This window comes from Eubalaena glacialis, chromosome 3 (assembly GCF_028564815.1).
Source record: "Eubalaena glacialis isolate mEubGla1 chromosome 3, mEubGla1.1.hap2.+ XY, whole genome shotgun sequence".
NCBI classification, from domain to species: Eukaryota; Metazoa; Chordata; class Mammalia; order Artiodactyla; family Balaenidae; genus Eubalaena; species Eubalaena glacialis.
In genome coordinates, this window is record NC_083718.1 from 53,514,921 (window position 1) to 53,528,071 (window position 13,151).

The following is a 13,151-nucleotide window of genomic DNA, read 5'->3' on the forward strand; positions in this document are numbered from 1 at the left end:
GGGAGAAATGCAGGAGGGGGGCTCAGGGCGCAGGCAGAGACACAGCTGTCCTGCACAGCTGCGTAGGCTGGTGAGGGAGCCCCGGGCCGCAGGCAAGGAGGGGAGGCCTTGGGGCCCATGGGCCTGGGAACCCGGCTTCCATGTGTCCGCAGCAGAGCTCTGGTTTCCTCTGCCCTGTCCCCTCTGGAAGGGCCACTACCCTTTCCCCCTGCCCTTTACTCCAAGTTGCAGGGAGGGCTGTGTTCGGGAGGGAGTTGGCCAGGCCTCAAGAAAGACCCCTCGTGAGCATCGGGGATTACTGTTTCCCAGGGGCCTCTCCTAGGGCCTGGGCCTTGCCCCTGCAGCCCTGCTCACCTCGGAAGCTCAGCTCACTGTCACTAACCCCACAGTCCTCTGCCGAGCTCTCCTTCTCCTGCTTGCTGCCTCCTCGGCTCCTCTTGACGCTCTTATAGAACTGCCCCCAGCGGTGCCGCCCCGCGTCCTTCTTCAGCCGCTTCTCCTTGGCCCTTCTGTTCTGAAACCAAACCTGCCACACAAGCACAAGGGACACTCTCGGGGGGCGTCCACCACGAACCCAAAGCCCCCAGGGTCCCCAAGACAAAAGACAAAGACTGAAGCCTCAGCAGAGCTCAGGGCAAGGAAAGGGACGTGCCCACCACTCCCCCTGCCTGGGCCTCAGAAATGTGTCTCTGATTCGGCAGATTTCCGGGGGTTGTGGCCCTGAGCCCAACCCCCCCAGGGGATCAGTGACACCGCTGATGAGGTGCCATGGTTACCACTCCCGAAGCCTCCCTCACGTGGAGGGCACAGGTTCAGGGACCCGCAGGACACCCCCAACCCCTGCCCCAGGCCCAGCCTGGGTGGTGCCGGGCCCGGGCTCCCCGGTCAGCAAAGGAGGCCTGGAGGCCAGGGTGGCTGGTGCCTCACCTGTACGACCCTCATGTCCAGGCCTGTCTCCGAGGACAGCTGCTCCCTCACGTGCCGGGCAGGCTTAGGGGAGTTCTTGTAGGCGTTCTTCAGTGTCTCCAGCTGCTTCGCTGTGATGGTGGTCCGGGGTCGCTTAGCTCCGGCCTCTGAGTCATCTGCAATGAAAACCACTTCTTACTGGGTCCAGCCCACCTGAAGCAGCTGGGTCTCAACCCGCCTTCCTCCTCTCCTCATGTAATCTTGCCTGCTATGGGCAAGAGTGTGGGAAAATGGGGAATATCACAGGGGAGTGGTCCCAAACCCCAGGGAGCCGACGCCTGCACCACAGGCCCTCTGAGTCACTGAAAAGTGAGGACGATGTCCTCCTTGCCTCAGCTCCCTGCCTCTCCCCTGCCAGCCCAGCCACACAGGGGCTTTCCTCAGACTGAAGGTGTACCATTCCATGCGTTTCCCCATCATGACAAACACTCTGACTGGCCAGCCATGTGAGTTACTGCCAAGGCTGCAAAGGGGAAGGAGCCAGAATGAAGTCTGTGCTCTGGGCTGCCCCAGACGCCTGCCCCTCCTCCCATCAGGAACGTCCGTTCCCCCAGGTCCCACCCACGGCTTCGCTGCCTTCCCACAGCCCTGGGCTCATAGCAGGGGTGACCTAAGCAATGTTCATAAATTATGGGTCAGAGCCCACTAGTGTGTTGTGAAGTCAATTTAGTTGATCGAAAACTAAGAGAGGAAATGAAATGGATGGGATGGAATGAGATGGGATGAGGTGGGATGGATGGGATGGGATGGGATGGGATGGGATGGGATGGGATGGGATGGGATGGATGGGATGGGATGGGATGGGATGGGATGGGCTGGGATGGGATGGATGGGATGGGATGGGATGGGATGGGTTGGGATGGATGGGATGGGATGGGATGGGATGGGATGGGATGGGTTGGGATGGGATGGATGGGATGGATGGGATGGGATGGGATGGGATGGGTTGGGATGGGATGGATGGGATGGGATGGGATGGGATGGGATGGGTTGGGATGGGATGGGATGGGATGGGTTGGGATGGGATGGATGGGATGGATGGGATGGGATGGGATGGGTTGGGATGGGATGGATGGGTTGGGATGGGATGGATGGGATGGGATGGGATGGGATGGGATGGGATGGATGGGATGGGATGGATGGGATGGGATGGGATGGGATGGGATGGGATGGATGGGATGGGATGGGATGGGATGGATGGGATGGGATGGGATGGGATGGGATGGATGGGATGGGATGGGATGGGATGGGCTGGGATGGGATGGATGGGATGGGATGGGATGGGATGGGTTGGGATGGATGGGATGGGATGGGATGGGATGGGATGGGATGGGTTGGGATGGGATGGATGGGATGGGATGGGATGGGATGGGATGGGTTGGGATGGGATGGGATGGGTTGGGATGGGATGGATGGGATGGATGGGATGGGATGGGATGGGTTGGGATGGGATGGATGGGTTGGGATGGGATGGATGGGATGGGATGGGATGGGATGGGATGGGATGGATGGGATGGGATGGGATGGGATGGGATGGGATGGATGGGATGGGATGGGATGGGATGGATGGGATGGGATGGGATGGGATGGGATGGATGGGATGGGATGGGATGGGATGGGTTGGGATGGATGGGATGGGATGGGATGGGATGGGATGGGATGGGATGGGATGGATGGGATGGGATGGGATGGGATGGATGGGATGGGATGGGAAGGGATGGGGTGGGATGGGTTGGGATGGGATGGATGGGATGGATGGGATGGATGGGATGGATGGGATGGGATGGGATGGGATGGGATGGGATGGGATGGGATGGGTTGGGATGGGATGGATGGGATGGATTGGATGGGATGGGATGGGATGGGATGGATGGATGAATGCGATGGGATGGATGAGGCAGATGAGAGCAAGTATTGTTTCATGAAACTTGATCAATGCTTGCTGTATGAATACGTGTGCTGAGTTGAAACATAAAATGAGTCTCTTACTGTAGATCATAGTCAAAATTTTTTGAAAAACACTGGTCTGAAGAGTGTTCAGGACAACATGCTGATTGATCAACTGTCTTCAATGGATTTTGACCATCAAGTTCCTGTGGGTCAAAGGCTGTTTATTCTCAGTCAGAATCAGGCACAGAGAGAGGCACTGGGTGTGAGTGGTTTGTTCCTCTCCCAGCACTTAGACTTAATTCCGTTCTCTGCCTAGCACCCCCGGAGTCAAGGAAGAGGGAATGGGCAGCTGCGTCTGGCCCTCTGGGTTCTTTGTGCCCCTCCCACATGTGTACTTTGAACAGGGTCTGCTCCATGCCTATCTTCCTACCTTTCTTCCTTTCCACCCAAGAAAACCCTCTCTTAGGAACAACAATAATAATAGCTAATGTTTATTAAGTGTTTACTATGTGCCTGGCATTGATCTAAGAGCTTTATGTGCCTACGAGCCTCACAACAATTCTAAAAGGTTTTTCTTGGAGTCAGAAGACCTGGGTTCACCATTCTCATTGAGTGAGTGACGTGGGCAAGTCCCCTCGCCCCTCTGAAGCCTGGGTGGGTGGCACGTTGTAGGATTAAGTCATCCTTAATGACATTAAGCCCAGGCTCACACTACGATCAATCGTGCACACAGCGGAGGGGGGACAAGGCCCCCAGTCCTCTCTCCTCCTTGGGCTGTTTTCTTCCCCAGCAGAGCAGTGTCATCCTCAAAGCCCACCACTCAAGTCCCTCCCTGGGGTCCTGGACCCAAAGAAGAAGGATTCCAGAGCCACTGAGGCACACACACTGAGGAAAACCTCCAAAATTCTTTAAATTCTGTTGTTAGGAATCACTCCCGTCTGCCCATATTTATAGAGATAAGAGCATGACAGAACTTGATGCAAATACGAAATAGTGCACTTTAAAAATATCCATATGGTCTTCATGTACAAAATTTGAAATAATGAAACCACCAAAAATTTTTTCAATTCATCGAGAATTGCTTAATTTCAAAATAGGTTGGCCTAGTGCATTAGAGATTGTTCTCACCATGGCCAGATGGCAGCGCCACTGGGACAAACCCCTATCATCCTGGGTTGGTGGCCCCTTGGTTCCACATGGCTGGCTACGTACACGGAACTTTCTTCTTGCGATTATGGGGACTATTATTTTAACATTCACTGTTATTATAATTTAAAATCTTTTTTATATCCTATAACAATATCATCCAAGTATTCATTAAGTAGTGGTGGCAGTGCTCGTGCTGAAAAATGTACCCAAAAATCAATAACTTTGGTACGGAAGTTAAATGTGATAAAATGCTATGAGGAAGGCCAAGCAAGACCATGATACCCTAGGCTGTTAATTTAGGAGAGAGCATCTGGGAGAGACTGAGATAGTGCTGAGAAAATAAAAAGTAGCATTAAGGCAAAGATACACTTCACTGGTTATGGATTTATGTGCTCCCAGGATACACGCCCGCCCCCCGACTTTTTACATTAATTCCTATGGGAAAATTAGTCTTAAAATATGTTAGTTTTGAATTATGCAGGGTCTCCTAGCACTTGTCCCTGGCATAAAATGCCACCTCATCATATTGAAAATGCAAATATCCAGGGAGACTAACAAATGAACAAAATCATTCACACCAAGATACAAATAGCTGATATTCAGTCTTTTGGGTAGCACCAGGGAGGGAACCTAAGCCTGAAAAAGGGTTTAGATTAGCAAGGAGGAATTAAAACATAAAAAGAGAGAGCCAAATGTCCCACAGCAGACCAAGGCCCCTGCTGCGCTAAGGAGCACCCAGATTTCAAGGGATGGAGTGGCCCCTGCCTCACTGACAGCCAGAGGCAGGAGGAACACACCAGAAACACTGTGTAACCCCCAGCTGCTGGCAAACCTACAACAGGTCTCACCTACTGTTTGCATTTCTTTTCCACGTTGGTCTCTCCCTCGTGGAACATCCCATTCCACCAGTGTCAGCCTCTGGAAACCTCAGGACACAGCCATATGTGACAGGTGCTCTGACCCACCCCATGGAGCTGAGATGCCGAGGCTCAACCAGGTACACAACTTGCCGGGGGAACCCGCAAGTTAGTGCATGACCCGGCAGAGATGCCCACCAACCTCTGAGGCCAAATTCGGTGTCTTTCCACCACCCTACAGAGGTCTGCTGCGGGGCAAACCATCCTCGATAAAAGCGTTAGCCCCACTGGGTCATTCTTGCCTCCCCAGCTGGTCTCCCCTTTCTCTCGACCCATCCACAGCAGCAGTGGACGCCAGGCTGCAAGTGCTCAGGGTCTGAAGGAAGCCTCTGACAGCGAGAAGCAGCTGCTGGCCCTGGGGGTGGCCTGCATCCTTGGGGTCTCTGGTGAAGGGCATCAGAGTTCCACGGGCAGCTTGGGCTCTCTGAGTCCATCTGCGCTGAGGGTTTATCCCTAATCTTCTGTGACACCATAACTGACTCCAAAGTAACAGCACCGAGTGAGTTTTAAGGAGCCAGAGCAGATTAATACATTAAGGCAAAGAGCCTGGGAGCAGGCTTGCAGAGGCCCCAGAAAGAGGAGAAGAGACTGAAGGGCTGTCCATGCCAAGCGCCAGAACTCTGGGGGTGGGAGCAGAAGAGAGAAGAGGCCCTGCCGCGCTGTCCCTCCCAGGCTGAGCTCGGCTCCCGCGGCCTCACCAACAGGGCCTCCTCACCACCACAAACCCTTTAACTGCGTTCATTAGCGAGAGACTAATTTCTCCATGCATTGATCATATCTATATAATATATATGTGGGGACCAAGGAAAGATCTGGAAGGAGATACATGAAATTGTTGTTCCTTTGTTTTCTCATCAAGCCCAGAGCCGTCAACAAAAGTGTTCCGCAGTAACACCCTGAGTCGATACAAATTCCAGTCAAAGGTAAATGACCTTGGATGTTTCACGAGTTTGTGCGCCTGAGATTCCCAGGTTGAGTTTGGCCAAATGCCATGTTCGGAGCCAGGGTGGAGGGCACAGCCGTGAGAGAGAAGCCTGAGGTGGGGCTGCAGGAGGTGGGGAGTCGGGCTTGGCTTTCCTGCGGGGAGCGCTGGGGAATGGGGGGGGAGGGGTCCGAGCCCTCTCTAGGCCCTGGGAAGGCCCAGGAAAGACCTAGGGCTGCCCAGGAACAAGGTCTTGGAGGCCAGGAGCCGCTGCTGCCCAGGCCGCCCCTGTGAAGGCAGGGTGGTTACTAAAGGCTGGGGCCCGACATCAGCCTGTGCTGCGAGCTTCTGTGCAGACCGTGCACAGGGCCCTGAGGTGGCCAGGGAAGGGGGGCGGGGTGCACGGGAGCAGACAGTTGAGATGGTTGGGTCTCCCTGAACGAGGAGACTGGCTGAGCATCTGCTCCCATATGAGGGGCTTGGGAGACACAAGAGTCGTCAGCCCTAAGTCCCTGCACTGGAGAAGCCCACAGTCTGAGAGGGGAAACAGAATACAATCAACTGAAATACGAGCTGACCCGTTCCAAGGGTGACTTAGGCCAACGCGAGGGCTCTCGCTGACTGAAGCCTCTGAGGTGCGGAGGTGCGGAAATGTGCACCCCGATATGGGAAACTGAGGAGCAGCTCCAGTGTCCACGGCAGACGGAGCACCCTCCCGGCCCCGCCCCAAGCGAGGGGCCTCGAGATGATGGGCACAAGGTCCCCGGCTGCTCCCGAGCCCACGTGCTGGCGTGCGAGACAGGCAGCCGCTCAGCAGCCGGAAACCGGTGGATGCTTCAGCGGAGCAGCAAGTGCCAGGGGCTGGGGGCTGGGGGTTCTCCCTCCCTGCGGGCATCTGGAAGGTTCTAGAGGAGGGGCGGCGGCCGGCACGGAGGCCGGGGGAGGGGCCGTGCTGATTACCGTTCTGCTTGGCCGTCTCATAGTCCTCCTTGCACACCAGCCGCCCGTCCTCCATGAGGTAGAACTCGTCCCCCGTGGCCAGCTGCCGGTTACAGATGATGCAGGCGAAGCAGTGCAGGTGGTAGACGAAGTCCTGCGCCTTCCTGACCACCTGGGTCGGGGGGATGCCCTGCTGGCAGGCCGTGCATTTTGTGCCGAAGCGCCTGTCAGGGCAGCGTGAAAGGATTAGAGCGCGGGGCAGGGAGGCGGGGTCCGGCTTGCGCGCACTTTTCAGCTGTCCCTCCCCCACCCCGCCGCTCCGGGGGGTCCATGGGCCTCCACCCCTGGGCCACCCAACTGTCCGATTAACAGCTCGTCAGTTCACCCAGGGCTGTAGGATTTTCCAGGTCCCACTGAGCAGGCAGTTTCACCCTCTGCCTCCTGGTTTCTTCAGCTTGATGGTGAGGCCTACAGGACCAGCCCCACGGGGCAACTGTGTGCGCCCATGTGCATAAAGCATCAGGTGAAACGCCTCTTCCCGTGCTCCCCACGGGAGAGGCCCTTGTGGCTGGGACACGCCACACTCCAGGGTCCACACGGGGCTCCGGAGAAATCGCACTTCGGCCGCAGAGCGGGCCTCTCACGATGGGTTCTCTCTCCTGCCTCTCCCCTCCATCCGGCAGACACCAAACCCTCCGTAGCAGCCTCCGTCCCCTTCCCACACACAGCCCCCGAGATGTGAGCCCGGGAATCTGCGTTTTATACCCCTGCCACCATTCGAGGCGCGGGGCCTGCAGACCTCAGTTTGAAAAATGCTGCCTCAGACCTCTTCCCATCTACCCCTTTCTGGAGCAGCACCGAGGCAAGAGGAAGGTGCCCACCGCCCGGGCCCAAGGTTGGGAAAAGAAGAGAAGTAGACTCATTGCAACTATAGTCCAGCTGGGTCATTTAAGCCCCGTTCCCCGTCCTGGCCCTACACACAGAGCCACGCCAGTGGTCGTAGAGGCCAGAGGGGAATCGGGGGCCAGTGCAGATGTGACGATGAAGCGGTGGGTGTGTGGGGGGCTCTGCGGCAGGAGGGAGGTGGGAGGGTTGGGGAGGAAGGGGCAGAGTTTAAAACAGCAATCAACCGAATTATTCATGACATTTCACACAGCAGAACTTTATCTTCTTCAGGATGAAAGACTTTGCCTAATGGATCTGGGGAAGGTTTGATTTTAATGGTCCTTTTAACTAATGCTTATAGGCAGCCTGATTTCCCCTGAAAGGACAGTACATATTTCATCCCCATTAATACCAAATAAATTAATTATGGTCATGGCTATCATGATGAATCCCAGATTAATGCAGAATGATGGGTCTCTTGTGCAGTAATGATACCTGCCGGGGGCTGCAGGGGCCTGGAGCAGGCACGGCCAGCTGCGGCTTCAGCCCCCTCCCGGGGACATGGGGTTACAGAGAGAAGTGGGGTTCTCTAAGTCTAGATGGGTAACCCCGAAAGAGCCAGGAGCGTGGCCCCAGGGACTGCTCTTCTGAGACGAGATCTGAAGAGGGTGTCGGGGTGTGAGGGCCCGAGCTGTTTGGCTTGGAAGGACCCCAGGCTTCTGAACTCCTGGAATGCCCCTCGGTTTTGTGAGGATGGTGCCATGCATGGGAGCAGGCCTCTTCAGAGCAGGGGTTCTCAGCCCGGAGCTCAGGACGGGCTCTGTCAACCAGCCCCGAGTTTTTCAAAACTGTGCATCGGGGGGGGGGCCTGGACTTTCAACAAATTTTCAAAGGGTTTCAAGGGTTTCATCAGATTTCAAGTCCAGGACCCAGAAAAGTAGAGATGAAGTTTGTTGAGAAATAAATTAGTGAATAAAGAACCATGCTTTTAGAGATTATGCAAGGAGATGGCTAAATCTGAGAATGGAGAACAAAGTCTACTGTCAGTCCTAGATGGTTCTGAACCTCCCAGAGCACAGGTGAGAGCCAGGCTTCTTCCACAACTGCTGTCTAACCATGTTGCCTGTATGAGAGAGGAAGGCAGGCAGGCAGGCACCCAGCTCTACCGTGTGCGTGTGTGTGTGTGTGTGTGTGTGTGTCTGAAGGACAAAGAGAAAGGAAGCCTGTATATGTGTTACTAGAGTGTGTTTTCAAGTTGCCTGTAGTTTGTCTATCCAGTCCAGGCCAATTCACAAAGCAGGTGTTCAAAATGAAACAATGCTTTCGTCCTGCTCACTGCAAACCCTCCCAAATAAACCACCGAAACCCGAGCGTCCAAATCCTTTGCTGCAAAGGCTGGAGCAGAAGCAGCTCCAGAGAAGAACTAGAGTTTTCCAAAAAGCAAGTCCTATTTTGTGGCCGAGTCACGGGGTGGAGACCGGAGGGGGAGGAGGGCTGAGCAGACTCCAGAACAGAGTGGAGACCCTGCAGCGGCCCCGCCCACAGGCAGGGCCACATCCTCTCCCCACTAAAAAGCAGGCAGTGGCTTTCGGTAACCAGAAACCTAGTTGACACCAGAGCCCCAGAGACATGAAAGATAACGAGGGTATAAATTTAATCTACATACCGACAGTGATTCATGCATGAGGGTGGCAAGTGCACAAGAAAAATGAAAAATAAATGGACTTTCCCACCGGCGTTTTTTAGCAATTGAAGCAATTTTCCTGATTGTGGGATTTATACCGATGGTAAGTGGAAGTTGCTCCTTATTACCTCTCTCCCCTGGAGCACGGCCAGCGGAACCCTCACTGAGGGGACTGTGTGCACCCCCTGGGCCCACAGGGCTCTCCCAGCGTGGCCCAGTCCTGAGGGGTGCCCCCACCCCAATTTCTGCTCAGAGCCAGCGGGCCCAGAATAAGGCGCCGTCCTGTGGGGCTGCAGATGTGATGATGACACTGTCCTGAGTGTCCAGATCTCAGACCAGCCAGAGTCACAGGTGAGGCAGCCACGGCCTGGAGAGGCTACACAACTTGTTCTGTGACGAGCAGTAATGAGATGGCCACGGCTAAAACTCCCGGGTCCAAAACGAGGTAAAACTGTGAACCCGGCTGCTACACGGAACCAATAGTCTAACCAACCTGACCAAATCTGAAGGATGCTGGGGGCGGGGGCAGAGCAGGACACTGGCCAAGGAAGAGGCTTCCAAGGAATTTTCTAGTCAGCATTCCCTTCATCCTATCGCTGAGCCCCTACTGTGTGCGGGGCCCTGCCCGCTCGGGTGCAAACTGCACTGGCCTTGCTCACCAGAAGGACAATCTCTCTCTGGTCAGCCCTGCCTGCTAGGCCTCCAGGGACAGCCGGTCTCCCCGGGAAAAGCAGCTGGAGCTGATCCAAAAGACAAAGAAAACACAAGGGAGGACTTGCTAATGGCTAACGTTACTTTCCTTCTCAGAGCAACCTCACCGGCAATGCTCTTATCTCTGCCCAACGAGCAGCAGGCAAGCCACAAAGACCCACCGAAGGAGTGAATGAATGCACGCAGGAGGGAACGAGTGCACGAACTGCTCCTTCAAGCACGGGTCCGAAGCAGGCGGGGAAGGATTAGCACTCACCACAATACTGCAGCTCCTGGCAAAAGCTCTCCTAAGAAGGGAACTGAACCCCCCATTGAAATGAGGCCTGAAGTTTACGAAAACATAAACTTTCCACCCCACTTTGCTCTCATCATTGCACTCATTCCACAGATGTCTCCTGAGTGCCTAACCTGAAAGGCGGGGATTATGATGCCTTCTGACAAATGAGAAACTGAGGCTCAGATGGGTGAGGGGCCGGCCTCGGCTCACACAGGCAAAGAGTAAAAAGACCAGGATTTGAACTCGGTGCTTCTGACAGCACAGCTGGCGCATGGTGGGCGTCAAAGGCAGCAAACATCACGGAGCAGCCAGCCGTGGTGCCTCTACTCTGGACTGGAAGTGGGTTCCAGGGGCCCTGTGCCCCTCAAGCATCCCCAGCTGCTCTGAGCCGCCGAGTATGCGGCTCCCAGGCCTGCGATGCGGGGCTGCCCCCCGGGGTCACCTCAACACACCAACTGGTCCTATCAACGCCTTCCTGCAACTGTAGGTCAGGCGTGAGGGGCCTGGGCTTCCGGAAATGCACCAGACGTCATGGCTGACATTCAGGGGCTGCCCCCGCCCCTGGGAACAGGGCCAGGCCTGTGTCCTTGGCCTCCCCCTCTGCTCCCGTGCTCAGCCTGAGTTCCCTCTGCCCATTCATCTGTCCACCCCGGCTGCTCTCGACAGGCCTGCCTGGTCCGCTCTCCACTTCAGGGTGTCTGGATACTGCAGGAAGGGTGACAGGCAGGCCTGGCAGGCACCACATCTTCTAGAAACAGGCGCATGTAAATCCTACACCACAGACGTTCCAGCACGTTCCTGATTTTAAGTTCTGACCTACCATCAGGCCAGGTGCCATATTCTGGTCACCAACACGATTAAAGATCAGCTCCCGTTTACCAAGCACCTGCTGTGCGCCCGCGTGGTACGTAACCTCGCTTGAGCCTCGCCAGCGGCCTCAGGCCACACCGCTACCTCCCCGGGTCAGTCACTGTCACCCCCGCCCACGCCCCACCCCGGGGCGAGTTTCCCTCCTGGCTCACTGTCGCTCTCACTGTCCCTGCTGCCGTAATTCTCAGTGGCGTCAGTGTCCCCAGAGCGGTCCCTCCTGCCCCTGCCCTCTTGTTTCCTTGACCTCTTCTCCTGAAAGGCATGGCCTCCACCGTTCCTCAGCCACTCACGCCCATGGTCCACCCCGGACCGTGTCACCAGGAACTGCGGCGCCTCCAGGACTAACTTCCAACCTTCGCACCGTCCTGTCCTTCCAGCTCAGTCCCCGCAGCAGCCCGACGCCCACAGCCCTGCAACCCGGCCCCTCTCACTGCCCCTCCCTCCCCTCGTGGCCTCACGTTCCCCCCTTACCCAGCAAAGACGCCGTGGTCCACCTTAGGAATCCCTCTCGCGCCCACACCCCGAACCCGCGTCCCGCTCTCAGTCCTCCGCTTCCTCCGTGCAGCACCGGGCGTCCGACAGGGCCGAGGGAAACACACCACCTCCCTGACTGGGCTCCCCTTAGATTCAGGCTCTGGACCTCAAGAGGGCCCGGGAAAGCACAGGGCACTTCCCTAGTGCATTAGCCCTCCCACCTTCCCATACCTTCTCTCTCTCAAGCCCCTCATCCTCCATCTCAGCTGGCGGCCCGGCCTCCTATTTCCGGGAGAAAAAAGGAGCTCTAAGCAAAGGCCTGCCAGGACTCCTACTGTCCCGTCCACACATACCCCACCCCGGCCCCGCCGCCACTTGCCCCGGTCTCTCGGCTTCCTACAGCTGACTCGGCTGTGCTCCTGGTCAAGGCCGCCCGCCTGCCTGGGTGCAGAGTCCACTCCTTCCTGCCTAATAAGATCATCCACCCAGCAACTGGCCCCCTTGCCACCCACATCATTAACTTCCCCTCTCTACCACATCTACCCAGCAGCGTACAGCATGCTATGATCCATAGTTCTGCCACTTAAAAAAATAAAACCTCTGGTGACCCTACACCTCCTTGCATCTACCACCCCTTTCTCTACTCCCCTTGGAGCAAAATCCCTCAAAAGATGGGTCTCTAGGCAGGGTCTCTAATGCCCCTGCTCTCAGTCTTCTCTTGAATCCACTCCGATGGTTAATTTCATGGGCAACCAGATGTTTGCTCAAACATTTTCCTGGGTGTGTCTGGAAGTGGTTTTGGACAGATTAACATTTGAATCAGTCAACGGAGTAAAGCGGATTGCCCCCCTCAATGTGATGGGCCTCATCCAATCAGGTGAAGACCTGAAGGGAACAGAAAGGCTGGCCCTCCCAAGAGTGAGAGTGAACTCCCCTTGCCTGACTGCCGGGAGCTGGGACATCGGTCTTTTCCTGCCTTTAGACTCGAACTGAAATGCTGGCCCTTCCTGGGTCTCGAGCCTGCCATCTTTTGGATTGGGACTTACACCATCAGCTCTCCTGGGTCTCCAGCCTGCTGACTGCAGATCTTGGGGCTTCTCAGCCTCCAAAATCATGTGAGCCAATCCTTAAATTAAATCTCTTTACACACACACACACACACACACTCACACACACCCTGTTGGTTGCATTTCTATGGAAAACCCTGAATAATACATGCTCCAGTCAAGGTGCCACCGACAAATCAACCCCAACTGCACTTGACCAGGTCAGCGCGGCCCCAGCATTGCTGAGTCCAGTGGTCAGGTCTAACCTTCCCTGACCTTCCACCACATCGGCCATCCCTCTTCCTTAGAATGCTGCACTCACTTGGCCTCAGGACCCGGCTCTCCTGGTTCTGCTCCTTCCTCGGACAGCCCCTCCTCCACCTCCCACACCTCTTCTCTGTCCACCCTACACCCCTGGGGA

The 13,151-nt window shown here is 55.9% G+C and overlaps 1 protein-coding gene across 1 annotated transcript in view; it reads right to left on the reverse strand.

The window, feature by feature from the left end:
- LHX4 (LIM homeobox 4) overlaps positions 1-13,151 on the reverse strand; it is a 43,299-nt gene that overhangs the window by 2,206 nt on the left and 27,942 nt on the right. The window contains exons 3-5 of the mRNA XM_061185661.1: positions 6,805-7,007; positions 928-1,082; positions 355-526 (exon numbers count right to left, since the gene is read on the reverse strand). Of these exons, the coding sequence (XP_061041644.1) occupies positions 355-526; positions 928-1,082; positions 6,805-7,007 (530 nt within the window). The remainder of the gene's footprint in view (positions 1-354; positions 527-927; positions 1,083-6,804; positions 7,008-13,151) is intronic.